Genomic DNA, 13,189 nt, shown 5'->3' with positions numbered 1-13,189 from the left:
CGCCAGACGGCCTGGGGGCCGGCCCAGGTTCTGTAAACGCAGGGACTTCAACTGAATTATGCACCCTGGGGGGTGAGCTGAAGCAGAACAAGCTTTGCCCGTCCCCCAACCAGATCAGCTGCAGCCCCCCAACCAGTGCAGCCTGGCTCCCCTAGCACCCGCCGCTGCACCCCGTCTTCGCAGCGGCAATGCCCCGGCTGGCGCGGTGCCTACACTTCCTGGAGGCGCAGGGTGGAGTGGAGGGAGTACAGCGAGCTGCTGACGTTGGAGGTCTCCAGCGCAGCGGGGTCGGCGATCTCCTCGCACAGCATCACCACCTGCTCCTCTGCCCCCGCCCGGGACCCCGCTGAGCCGCCCAGCCCCCGGCGCTGCGGCTTCTTCTTCGCCCGCTGCCGCGAGCTCCTCTCCATGCTGGGGCCTGAGCCTTCCTCAGCTCACTGCGCTGGGAGCCGGGACCCGCCGGCTGATCCGCCCGCCCTGGCGCTGCGCTGGGAGCCGGGACCCGCTGGCTGATCCGCCCGCCCTGGCGCTGGGGAGCCGGGACCCACTGGCTGATCCACCCGCCCGGGCGCTGCGCTGCCTGGACCCACTGGCTGATCCGCCCGCCCTGGTGCTGCGCTGGGAGCCGGGACCCACTGGCTGAGTCGCCCTGGCACTGGGGAGCCGGGACCCACTGGCTGAGTCGCCCTGGCGCTGTGCTGGGAGCCGGGACCCGCTGCCTGAGTCCCCCGCCCTGGCGCTGGGAGCCGGGACCCGCTGGCTGATCCGCCCGCCCTGGTGCTGGGGAGCCGGGACCCGCTGGCTGATCCACCCGCCCGGGCGCTGCGCTGCCGGGACCCGCTGGCTGATCCACCCGCCCTGCCGCTGCGCTGCTGGGGAGCCGCCCTCTCCCCGCGGAGTGGAGGCTGTGCTGTGCTGTGCTGCCAGCCCCGCGTTCTCCTCCTGCCTCTCCCGGGGCGGGGCGGCTCCTGCACATACTTGTTACACTTACAGAGGAAAGCGGGAGCTGACGTAGGCTCCAGCAGGCCCCCCCGCCCCGCCCCGGCTCCCAGCCGAGGGCAGCCCGTGTGCTGGGGATGGGCAGCGCCAGGCAGGCGACGCATACGGGGGTTCAAGAGGGTCCCAGTGACGCTGGCACAAGCTGATGGGCTGGAACTCGACTGGGCACTTTGCATTTATCGCAGTCCCCAAGCGCCAGGCCCGGCTGGGGGGGCTCCACCGAGCCAACAGCCGCTCCTCCAAGGGCAGGCAAGTGAGATGGGCCCGATCCTGCTGAGACGGGCCCGATGTGATCTGCCTGCACGCGCTGCCCCCCCCTCGGCTTGGAGAACCCCCCTCCTGGACCTGCCCAGCCCACTGCTCCCGGCACTCTCTGGGACCCCCCGTGGGAGACCCCGGCAGCAGCTGCGGCGTATCCGCTGGGGTCGCTCGCCTGGGGAGCCCAGGTGGCTAGGAGAGGTGCTAGCTGGGGGACTGCGCCGGCCCCTAGGAGTCTGGGAAGAGAAAACAGTTCCCGGCTCCAGGGCTGGTGCAGGGCGCAGCCCGGCTCCACCCCTCTGAACTATCCAGCTCACTGTCCCGACACGCTCCCGCAGAACTCGCTGCCTGGGGTGGCAGGCGCCTGCCAGAGCCGAGCAGGGGCAGGGCAGGGCACCCTCGCCACCCTGTCCCGCAGAGCCTCTGCCAGCACGGAGGCAGCCCCAGCCAAGGGGGGGTTGGGCCCAGATCACACAGAGCAGCCGCAGCCCCCCAGTCCCCCAGCGCGAGGAAGCCCAGCACCCCTGGGCTGGCAGAACTGCGCGTGGGGCAGCCCCTGGTGTCTGGGCACGTGCGAGTCCCTGCTCCCCCCCGGCCCCCACCCCCAGTGCAGGCCATGCCCAGCCCCCGCCCGTCTCTCACTTGTGATGGTGGATGATGGCGTTGAAGAGACGCCCGTCCCGCCAGCTGGTGGTGAAGTTGTCGCAGCGCAGGCCCTGGTAGCCCTCCACCATGCGCTGTGACCACAGCAGCAGCTTCTCCTTGGCTGTCATGTCCTCGGACTGCCCGCTCACCTGGATGTCCGAGATCTGGAAGGGACGGGCACACGTCAGCCACCCACCCTGGCCCTGCCGAGCCCCTGCCCAGTGCCCCGCTGGGGCCTCCTCCGCCCCTTGGCCCAATGGCTTAACGTTTCCTCTGAATATTGCATGGGGGCCTCAGTTTCCCCTATTCGTTTCTTAAGTCTTCAGGGTGCATAAATTGCCGACACTTTGTATCCTAGCAACAAATGGCCGGGGCCCTTCACCCTGCAAGGGGATGGCTAAAGGTGAACAAGAGATCAGGTGACCTCCTGGCCCGGCAAAGAGCCAAAGCCCAGAGAGGAGGGGGGGCTGGAGGGGGTTTCAGTCTGGAGCTGGCTGGAGACGAGGAGTGAGGGCAGACGTGGGGGTCTGGCTCACTGGGCCCCAGAATGGACCCGGCCGAGGGGTCCCGTTCTCTGTACCTACAAGCTCTGTTTTAGACCCTGTTCCTGTCATCGAATAAACCTCTGTGTTACTGGCTGGCTGAGAGTCACGTCTGACTGTGCAGTGGGGGGCAGGACCCTGTGGCCCCCCCAGGCCCCCGCCTGGGGGGACTCGCTGTGGGAAGCGCACGGAGGGGCAGAGGATGCTGAATGCTCCAAGGAGAGACCCAGAAGGTGAAGCCGTGGGAGCTTCTTGCCCGGCAGACAGTCTGCTCCAGGGAAGAGGAGGCTCCCCAGAGTCCTGCCTGGCTTTGTGGGGAGCAGTTCCAGAGCAGCGCCCGGGGACTCGGTTTCCCCTCTGTGTTACTCCAGTCTCTGGGTGGTGGGAAAAGGGTGTGACCATTGCAGAGACCCGGAGAGGGCAGGCGTGACTGGGACTGGTCACAGAGAACAGCCGACAGCCTGTATCCTGGCAGCTGACGGCTGGTCCCAGTCACTGCAAGGACCAGCCGGAGGTGTTGGTGCAGAGCAGGTGACCTGCCGGCCTGGGAAAGAGACAAGGGAGGGAGGCGGGGAATGGGCGGGAGGGAGGCCAGGCAGCTGGGAGGAGTCGGTCTCCCATTTCTGTGCTAACAAGCTCTGTCCTACGCTGTGTCCTGTCGACTAATAACCCTTCTGAGAGTCACAGCTGCCTGCAGAGTGGGGGGCAGGGCCCTTTAGGAGTGTTCAAGGATCCCCAGGGTCCCACCCAGGGGGACTCGCTGCGGGGGGCTCAGGGGTGAACGGGTTGAAGGCTCCGAGGTCAGACCCAGGAAGCACCGAAGCCGAGGACGTAAGGGTGCCCTGCGGGGAGTCACTCTGCACCAGAGCCCTGCCTGGCTTCACTCAGGGCGGTTCCCGAGCATCCAGCCTGCGACTCCGTGACACCCCCACCCCAGGACGCAGCAGCCTCTTTCCTGTTTTACGTGGGACCACAGCCCGCGGGGGGGGTGAGAGGCTGCCAGTCGCTGGCACTCACCACAAACACCCACGCTAGGCACAAACTCCCAACCCCGGCGGAAATGGCGCCTGAACCGCAGCCCGAGAGAGCACGGCTCCTCACGCACCCTGGCCGCAGGGGGGCTCGCTGGCCCCCAGCCAGAGACACAGCCTGCTGCACACGCCCCCCCTGACAGAGGCTGCAGGCTGGGCCGCGACAGCGGGCAGGACGGAAGCACCTGCTCTGCCAGCTGCCTGGCATCTCTCCACTCCCGGTGCTCTCCCCAGAGCACATGGCAGGTCCCGATGCCCTGGGCACTCCATGGCCAGCTCGCTCCGGCTGCTCCCTCACTGCTGCAGCAGGGATTCTGCCCCAGGCACTGCCCGGACCCCAGCCTGGTCCCGTTCTCCTGCTCTGGGCAGGGAAAGGAGCCCCACGGGCAGCCTCCTGGAACACCAGGACTCCTGGGTTCAGAGCCCTTTGGCTGGGCTCTGCATGCTGAGCCGCGTCCCCGCCCCAGTGCAGCCTGCAGGGAAGGGGGGCCCTGCCCCTGCCCCTGCCCCAGCCCCGGGGGCTGCGCTCTACCGGGACTATGAGCAGAGGAGCTGCAGAGCAGCGCGTGAGGGAGGCCCAGCTCCAGGCCAGCAGGCAGTACAGGGCTCCCCCGCAGGAGGGGACCGCGTGCGACGGAGCGGGGCGGCCGTGCGGGCAGGCCAGGAACCCTGTGCCCGGTGGCTGGGGCAGCTCCGCTGGTTCCTGCCGTTCCCAGGTGGTCGGTGAGAACTGGGCAGCTCCAGCACCCGACTGTGGCTAGCTCGCGGCTGCCTGCCAGGGCCCGTGGGTCTGAGTCACCGCGGCTGCCAGGCTCCGCCCTGGGGCTAAGCCGCGCTTTGGCAGCCTGGCCCAGGGAGCAGGTGACTCAGCCTCCAAAACGCTGCCCCTGGGGCTGCGGCGTTCCCGCCCCGGCGGCTCCCCTCCCCCGCCGCGCCAGGGCTGGCAGAGCCCAGCATTCCCCGCAGAGGCCAAGGGCCACGCTCCAGCTGGAGGGCGGCTGGCTCCAGGAGCGTGCCGGGCCGGGGCAGGGAGAAGCAGGGAGCCCCCGGGTCTCGCCCCACTCCAGAGCAGCCCCCCCCTCAGCCCTGCCCACAGCACTCCCAGCTCTGGGCCCCGCCCTACCCAACGCCCGGCCCCAGGGCAGCCAGTGAACCAGAGAGAGCTCCAGCCCTGGCCTTTCCCAGCGGGGGGCGCTGTGGGGAGCTGATGGGGGGCAGGCGCTGGCTGTGGGGGGAGCTCCCAGCAGGGGGCGCTGTGGGGGTCAAGGCAGGGTGCTGGCTGGCGGGGGCAGGGCAGGGTGTTGGCTGGGGGGGGGGCAGATACTGGCTGTGGGGGGAGCTCCCAGCAGGAGGCACTGGAGGGGCAGGGCAGGGTGCTGGCTGGCGGGGGCGGGGCAGGGCACTGGCTGGGAGGGGCAGGACATGGGGCTGGCTGTGGGGGGACCTCCCAGCAGGAGGCACGGGGGGGGGCAGGAGCTGGCTGGGGGGGCAGGTGGAGCCAGGCTCACCTGGAAGTGGAGGATGATGGTCCAGATGAGGCCCAGCGTGAGCTTGGGGTTGCCGTCGGCGATGTCATCATTACGGATGTTCACCAGCTTCACCTGCCGAAACCCAGAGCCATGGTTACGCCAGGGGGCCCGATGGGCTCCTCAGGCAGCAGGCCTGGGGCCTGCCCCTCCCCCGGCCCCTGGGGAGACCCCCACATCTCAGCAGGGGTGGGGCTTGACCCTCCCCCATGCCCGAGAGAGACCCCCCCCAACTCAGCAGGGGCAGAGCCTGCCCCTCCCCCCCCCCAACTCAGCAGGGGCAGAGCCTGCCCCTCCCCTTGCTCCCCGGTCGGGCGTGTCCCCCACACAGACACGCAGCTCACCTGCCCCCCCCACAGCTCACCTGCACCACACACACAGCTCACCTGCCCCCCCCCACACATGCAGCTCTCCTGCCCCCCCACACAGCTCACCTGCCCCCCACACAGGCAGCTCACCTGCCCCACCACAGCTCACCTGCCCCCACGCACGCAGCTCACCTGCCCCCACAGCTCACCTGCCCCCACGCACGCAGCTCACCTGCCCCCACGCACGCAGCTCACCTGCCCCCACACGCACGCAGCTCACCTGCCACCCCCACACACGCAGCTCACCTGCCACCCCACACACGCAGCTCACCTGCCCCCACAGCTCACCTGCTCCCCACACGCACGCAGCTCACCTGCCCCACACACACGCAGCTCACCCGCCCCACAGCTCACCTGCCCCACACACACGCAGCTCACCTGCCCCCACGCATGCAGCTCACCTGCCCCCACACACGCAGCTCACCTGCCCCCACACGCACGCAGCTCACCTGCCCCCACATGCAGCTCACCTGCCCCCACGCAGCTCACCTGCCCCCACGCACGCAGCTCACCTGCCCCCACGCACGCAGCTCACCTGCCACCCCACAGCTCACCTGCCCCCACACACACTCAGCTCACCTGCCCCCAGCTCACCTGCCCCCACAGCTCACCTGCCGGTGTTTCAGGTAATCCAGGGCAATCTGCACATTCTGCAGCTTATGGAAGCGCATTCGCCCTTTCTCGCGGGGCTGCAGAGACAGAAGGAGCGGAGGGGGGGGGGGTGAGTGGCCGAGCCGAGGCGCCAGGGCCCCTCCAGTGCCCTGAGCACTCCTCCCCCCACGCAGGGCAGGGCCAGCAGCCAAACTGCAGAGCCAGGGCTCCGGGGAGAAGTGAGAGCAAGAGAAACCCAACACCTGGTGCCCCCAGCCAGTAGGTGCCAGGGCGGGGCAGAGAGCTGGGTGGCCCCCCGGCCAGGCCTCGCTAGCCCTCCCAGGCGCCTGTTCCATTGCCCCATGCCCCAGCAGGCCGGGGGCTGCCAAGCATCCCGAGGGGCTGCAGCCGTCGGGGGTGGCAGCCCCTCTCCCCGCACTACCCCCCGCCCTGGGCCGCGGGAGCCCATTACCAGAGGGGAAGAGAAGAATCGCCCCCAGGGATCCCCGGCTGCCCCGGCCCCGAGGCTGCAAGCGTGCGGAGTGCCGTGGCCGAGGCCTCAGGGCGGGACCAGGGCTCTCGGCGCAGGCAGGGTCAGCGCACGGCTGGCAAACCATGCCGACGGAGAGGAAGGGCTGCTGGCCTCGGCGCCCCCGGCAGTGGCCAGGGTCCCACAGGGCCAGGGTCCCACCAGGCCACAGAGCCAACTGCCCCCAGCTCAGCCCACCCAGTCCCCACCGCTCCCCACACTGCAGGCTCCGAGGGCAGTGCCCAGCAGAGGGGGCACGGCCCAGCCGGACTGCCTTCGCTAGCTGGCTCTGGAACAGCGGGCCGGGGAGCCTGAAGGAAGGGGCAGCGCAGGGGGTGTGGGGCTGGGCCCGGAAATCCTCGGCCACTAGCTGCTCCCACGGGGTGCTGGGAGGAAACATGCTGAACGAAACAATAGCGAGGAAAGTGCTGAGCACGGCTGGGCGGCTGCTCCTAGCTTCCTCCAGGGCACCTGGATACAGCCAGCCAACCCTGCCCCACGGCCAGCACCCACCAGCGCCAGGGCCTGGCTCTGCCTTCCTGTGCCCTCCCCACACGGCCTGGGGGCAGCGACAGCTCTGGAGCCCTAGATGGCACCCCCTGGAAACACAGCCCCTGTGGGGCGAGCACAGCAGTGGTGCCACGCCGCACAGCACGTGGCGCTCACTGAGCCTGGAAGGGGCACCGAGGACAGCGCAAGGGATGGGGGCATCACGCAGTGCAAACCTCCTGCCCTGCAAAAAGGGACCTGGCGCTCGCATGGCCAAGAGGGACCGGGACCTCTGTGTCAGACCAGGCACGAATGCTGGGGCCCTGCGGTCACGTCAACAGAGGGGAGAGCCCCCGCCCCCAAGCGCCTGCACGGCCTGCTGGGGAGAGCCCCCTGCTGCCCCCGCCCCACCCCCTGACCCACAGTGCCCCCTAGCGACTCCCTGGGGAGAGCCCCCTGCTGCCCCCGCCCCACTCCCTGACCCACAGTGCCCCCTAGCGACTCCCTGGGGAGAGCCCCCTGCTGCCCCCGCCCCCCTCCCTGACCCACAGTGCCCCCTAGCGACTCCCTGGGGAGAGCCCCCTGCTGCCCCCGCCCCACTCCCGGACCCACAGTGCCCCCTCGCAACGCTGTGGGGACAGCACCCTCTGCTGCCCCCACCCCGCTCCCTGACCCACAGTGCCCCCTAGCGACGCCGTGGGGCCAGCCCTGCCGGCTGGGGAGAGTGCCCACTTCAGCACCCGCCCGGTCCCGGCCGCACAGCGCCCCCTAGCGCTCCCTGGGGAGAGCGCCCCCTGCTGCCCCCGCCCCGCGCCCTGACCCACAGTGCCCCCTAGCGACTCCCTGGGGAGAGCCCCCTGCTGCCCCCGCCCCGCTCCCTGACCCACAGTGCCCCCTAGCGACGCCCTGGGGCCAGCCCTGCCTGCTGGGGAGAGCCCACTGCTGCTCCCGCCCGGTCCCTGCAGCACAGCGCCCCCTAGCGCTCCCTGGGGAGAGCGCCCCCTGCTGCCCCCGCCCCAGCAGCACTCCCAGCCCAGTACAGCTCACAGAAGACGAGCCCACCCCAAGCAAATTCCAGGTGGCTCTGCCCTGACCACAGCCCCCGCAGGCCCCCTGGGCTGCCCCCCAGCCACAGACAGCAGGTCCCCAGCCCACGGCGCCGAGGTCTCTGCCCCCGACGGCCGACAGGAGCTCTGCAGGCCCCAGAGCAGGACCCCATGGGCTCCCCCCCGCCGCGCCCGCACCGCTGCTGCACCCCGATGCCCAGGCACGCTCGTCACGCCAGCTCAGCCAATCGCAGGCGAGCAGCGGGTTCAGCAAAGCTCCGATTGGCTGGGCTGGCCATGATGTCATTTCTCCCCAGCCAATGGGGCGGCGCATGGCCGTGCGAGAGCGAAGGCAGAACCACTCACCAACCGCAAGCTCCTGATCACGTCGCGCTCCCTCGGCTAGCCAGCAAGAGCAGTGCAAAGAAAGGAGGCAAAGGCCAGAGGGCAGAGGTCAGGGGTCAGAGGTCAGCAGACAGATACAAAGAAGCAGAAAGTTCCATGTAGCAAAGTAACGTTAATGTGTTAAAAGCCCACAATGCAGCAGGGCGCGGGAACCGAGTCTCAGGGCGCGGGGTGGGGTGAGGCCAGGGCCTGAGCCGGGGGGGCCCTGGGGGCGAGGAGGGGCCTGGGAACCAGACTGATTTCCCTAGTAGGCACAGCAAGCAAGAGGTCAGGGGTCACAGGGCATGCGGGGTCAGCAGGCAGGTGTGCCAGGGAAGCAAGGGTCCTGACCCTCCTTCAAGGGGACCGGGCCAGAGTCTGTTTGCGGCAGGTGGTGCTGGGCCGGGCGAGGGGCCCAGCCTATGGGTCAGCGGGCGAGGACGTGCCCTGGCGGGGGGTGGGGGGAGGTGATGCGGGAGGGAAAGAGGAGGGTGTGGCATGGGTGGAGGAGCAACACAGAGCAGACACTTGCCCTGAGAACCTCTCCCCTCCCCACCCCTGAGACCGGACCAGAAGCTGCTCTTTGCCCCGACCCGGCCAGGACAGGGCTCCCTGCGCTGGGCAGGACGGGCACCGGACGGGAGAGGAGGGAACCAGCAGAGAGGCGGCTGCGCGGAAGCTGCAGTCCGGAAGCCAGCGGTGCCACCTACCAGCGTGTCCCCCGAGAGCACCTCCAGCAGCGAGATGAGGTTGTGGCCATCCCGCAGGTCCTCGTACAGGTCGCTGACATGGCGCTGAGCCTGCGGAGACAGAAAGGAACCGTTAACGGGGCAAAACTAACAGTAGCCATGGAGCCGCCGGCCAGCCCTCGGCCGAGCCCTGAGCCTGGCAGGCTGCCCTGAGCCAGCACCTCTGCGGGCCAGCTGATAAGGGGGGCAGGTATCTGACTCGTTCCCCAAAGAACAGCATGGAAGCCACGTTCACACCGGTCATCACAACCACTGCAAAATGCACGCGTGTGCCATGCAAGGCGGCGTGGATCCGAACCAGAACACCGTGTTCCCAAAGGCGACATGCCTTAACTCGAATCCTCCAGACAGGAGACACGGAGCCATGGAAGCTAGACAACGGCCACCCATTTACACACAAAGGCAACGTGAGCCAGGAAAGGAGCACACAGGGACAAACAGGCCTCGGGGGTTGTCCTGTCTCGGAGCAAAACCAATGAACTCTTGGGGTGTTTCTAGAAAGCAGAGATACCCCCACCCCACCCCACCCGCGGTGTCCTACCCTAGGGACAGCGCGTCGGCAGTCAGGAAAGTGGGATGGAAACACTGGAGCGAACTTGGGGTGAGAAAGCTCTTGAGCCAGGAGGGGAACCGGTTAGCGGTGCGCTGTCTCCAGAGAGCGTGCTACCACCATTCCCACCCCCACACACGCTGTTCCTCACTGCTGCAAATGGGCCATTTTCATTACCACTACAAAAGTTTTGTTCTCTCCTGCTAGTAATTGCTCACCTCCACTGATCACTCTCGTTAGCGTGTGTATGTAACACCCATTGTTTCATGTTCTCTGTGTGTGTGTATATATATATATAAAATCTCTTCCAACTGTATTTTCCACTACATGCATCCCATGAAGTGGGCTGTAGCCCACGAAAGCTCATGCTCCAATAAATGTGTTAGTCTCCAAGGTGCCACAAGGACGCCTGTTCTTTTTGCTGCCATTTGGTTTTGCATCGACCATTTGTTTTCAGTATCCTTCTCTCTGGCACCTGGATGCCTGGTCTTTCCTGATCAACTCACTGGGCTGGGTCCCCAGCCAGGCGTCGCTCCCAGCGGGTGTGTTCTGGTCCTTGGGGCATTCTGCGAGGGTGCAGGGGCTGGGCACTCGGGGGTCGCTAACCGGTATGGAGCTAGCGGGGTCTGCGGGGCCTGGCAGGAAGCGTTTGCACTGCCAGAGGCTGGTGGTTTCAGAGCCTGACCCACTCTGGGGGCTGGGCTTGCTGCCTTCCCCGCTACACTGATGCTCGCAGGGCCAGGCTGGGGCCAGAGCCCAGGAGCTCTGGTGCCTGTGCCTGGCTCCGGGCGCTGTCGTGCGCTGCCCCTGAGCCCTGCCAGCCCATGGCCTCCGCCCCCCACAGCCCCGAGCCCATGGCCCTGCCTGGAGAGCAGCGAGGGCAGACAAGAGCCATGCGCGATGCCGCCGGTCACACCGTGCACAGGACGAGATGCCACCTACCTCTGCTCGCCAGTGCTGCCGCAGGAGGGGAGGGCGGGGAGAGAGAGAGAGGGGGGTTAGGAGCAGAGAGGCGGCGCAGACCCAGTGTTCAGCTTCCCAGGCACAGCGGGGGGCTGCTCGGGCCCCAGCTGGGCCTCAGCACCCGCCCAGCCTGCTGCCCACGCCCCGGGGCCGCGAGCACAGCAGGGATCCTGGGCCCCCCCCAGACACTCCACTCCGGGCAGTGGTCCGGGAGCCCCTCGGCTTGGCCAGGTGCAGCCCATAGGGAGAGTCCGGCCCAGCACTCACACCCTGGGTAGAGCCAGCCGCAGGGAGTGAGGGGGAGCCCAGCCAAAGCAGAGACCCTCTCCCCCCACAGCGGAACTGCAGAGCTGCACAGAGCAGGGGTCAGGCCCGCGAGCTCCCATCCACCCAGCCCCAGAGCCGGCAGTGCAGCCAGCCCGGCCATTGCCCGCCTGGCCCCATGCGCTGCCCCCCATGGGCCGCCTTGTGCAGTTAGCCCAGTGTCCTGGCCACGGGCGCCAGGGCTGGCTGGCTGCACGAGTTTGGGGTGTGCCGGATGCTCCCCAGTCAGGGCAGGCCCTGCCCCCGGGAGCTGAATGCACTGAGCGCGGGGGCAGGGATAACAGGCCTGGCACGGGGCCGGTGCAGGCAGGCACATGAGCATGTGCGTGGCCAGACACGCGTGTGAGGGCAGGGCGGACGGGCTCCAGCGTGTGCTGCTCTCTGGAGCCGGGCCTGGCTCGTGGTGCCGGAGCAAAGGCTGGTGCTGAGAGGCGGCATGTCCCTGCGCTCAGCCAGGCGTTACCGGTTACATGCGAGGCCGGGACCATGTCCCAATTCTCAACTGGGCCGGGCGTTACTGGTTAGATATGGGGCCGTCTCCCCGCACTCGGCCGGGCCGGGCGCTGGGTTAGACACGGGGCTGTGTCTGTGTCCCCGCGCTGGGCCGGGCCGGGCGCTGGGTTAGACGCGGGGCTGTGTCTGTGTCCCTGCGCCGGGCCAGGCCGGGCGCTGGGTTAGACGCGGGGCTGTGTCTGTGTCCCCGCGCTGGGCCGGGCCGGGCGCTGGGTTAGACGCGGGGCTGTGTCTGTGTCCCCGCTGGGCCGGGTCCCGCTGCGCTGGGCCGGGCCGGGCGGTGGGTTAGCCGCGGGGCTGTGTCGGGGGCCCCGCGCTCAGCCGGGCCGGGCCGGGCGCTGGGTTAGACGCGGGGCTGTGTCTGTGTCCCTGCGCTGGGCCGGGCCGGGCGCTGGGTTAGACGTGGGGCTGTGTCTGTGTCCCTGCGCTGGGCCGGGCCGGGCGCTGGGTTAGACGCGGGGCTGTGTCTGTGTCCCTGCGCTGGGCCGGGCCGGGCGCTGGGTTAGACACGGGGCTGTGTCTGTGTCCCCGCGCTGGGCCAGGCCGGGCCGGGCGCTGGGTTAGACACAGGGCTGTGTCTGTGTCCCTGCGCTGGGCCGGGCCGGGCGCTGGGTTAGACGCGGGGCTGTGTCTGTGTCCCTGCGCTGGGCCGGGCCGGGCGCTGGGTTAGACGCGGGGCTGTGTCTGTGTCCCCGCGCTCAGCCGGGCCGGGCGCTGGGTTAGACGCGGGGCTGTGTCTGTGTCCCCGCGCTGGGCCGGGCCGGGCCGGGCGCTGGGTTAGACGTGGGGCTGTGTTCGTGTCCTCGCTGGGCGGGGCCGGGCCGGGCGCTGGGTTAGACGCGGGGCTGTGTCTGTGTCCCTGCGCTGGGCCGGGCCGGGCGCTGGGTTAGTGGGGCTGTGTCTGTGTCCCCGCTGGGCCGGGCCGGGCGCTGGGTTAGACGCGGGGCTGTGTCTGTGTCCCCGCGCTGGGCCGGGCCGGGCCGGGCGCTGGGTTAGACGCGGGGCTGTGTCTGTGTCCCCGCGCTGGGCCGGGCCGGGCGCTGGGTTAGACGCGGGGCTGTGTCTGTGTCCCTGCGCTGGGCTGGGCCGGGCCGGGCGCTGGGTTAGACGCGGGGCTGTGTCTGTGTCCCCGCGCTGGGCCGGGCCGGGCGCTGGGTTAGACGCGGGGCTGTGTCTGTGTCCCCGCGCTGGGCCGGGCGCTGGGTTAGACGCGGGGCTGTGTCTGTGTCCCTGCGCTGGGCCGGGCCGGGCGCTGGGTTCGACGGGGGGCTGTGTCTGTGTCCGCGCTGGGCTGGGCCGGGCCGGGCGCTGGGTTAGACGTGGGCTGTGTCTGTGTCCCGCGCTGGGCTGGGCCGGGCCGGGCGCTGGGTTAGACGCGGGGCTGTGTCTGTGTCCCCGCTGGGCCGGGCCGGGCGCTGGGTTAGACGGGCTGTGTCTGTGTCCCCGCGCTGGGCCGGGCCGGGCGCTGGGTTAGACGCGGGCTGTGTCTGTGTCCCCGCGCTGGGCCGGGCCGGGCGCTGGGTTAGACGCTGGCTGTGTCTGTGTCCTCGCTGGGCCGGGCCGGGCGCTGGGTTAGACGCGGGGCTGTGTCTGTGTCCCTGCGCTGGGCCGGGCCGGGCGCTGGGTTAGACGCGGGGCTGTGTCTGTGTCGCTGCGCCGGGCCGGGCGCTGGGTTAGACGCG

At 69.3% G+C, this 13,189-nt stretch overlaps 1 protein-coding gene across 18 annotated transcripts in view; it reads right to left on the bottom strand.

The window, feature by feature from the left end:
- Window positions 1-13,189, bottom strand: part of PLEC (plectin) — a 155,577-nt gene that overhangs the window by 45,386 nt on the left and 97,002 nt on the right. For 8 of the 18 annotated variants that reach the window (XM_039521309.1, XM_039521308.1, XM_039521316.1 and 5 more), the window contains 6 exons: window positions 10,650-10,664; window positions 9,119-9,208; window positions 8,391-8,426; window positions 5,981-6,058; window positions 4,984-5,076; window positions 1,900-2,066 (listed from right to left, as the gene is read on the bottom strand). In XM_039521309.1, coding sequence (XP_039377243.1) covers window positions 1,900-2,066; window positions 4,984-5,076; window positions 5,981-6,058; window positions 8,391-8,426; window positions 9,119-9,208; window positions 10,650-10,664 — 479 coding nt within the window. The remainder of the gene's footprint in view (window positions 1-1,899; window positions 2,067-4,983; window positions 5,077-5,980; window positions 6,059-8,390; window positions 8,427-9,118; window positions 9,209-10,649; window positions 10,665-13,189) is intronic. The other 10 variants (XM_039521310.1, XM_039521318.1, XM_039521321.1 and 7 more) reach the window with 3 other exon arrangements.

Source organism: Mauremys reevesii, linkage group 2, assembly GCF_016161935.1.
Source record: "Mauremys reevesii isolate NIE-2019 linkage group 2, ASM1616193v1, whole genome shotgun sequence".
Taxonomy (NCBI): domain Eukaryota; kingdom Metazoa; phylum Chordata; order Testudines; family Geoemydidae; genus Mauremys; species Mauremys reevesii.
This window is presented reverse-complemented; position numbering and strand designations above follow the sequence as displayed.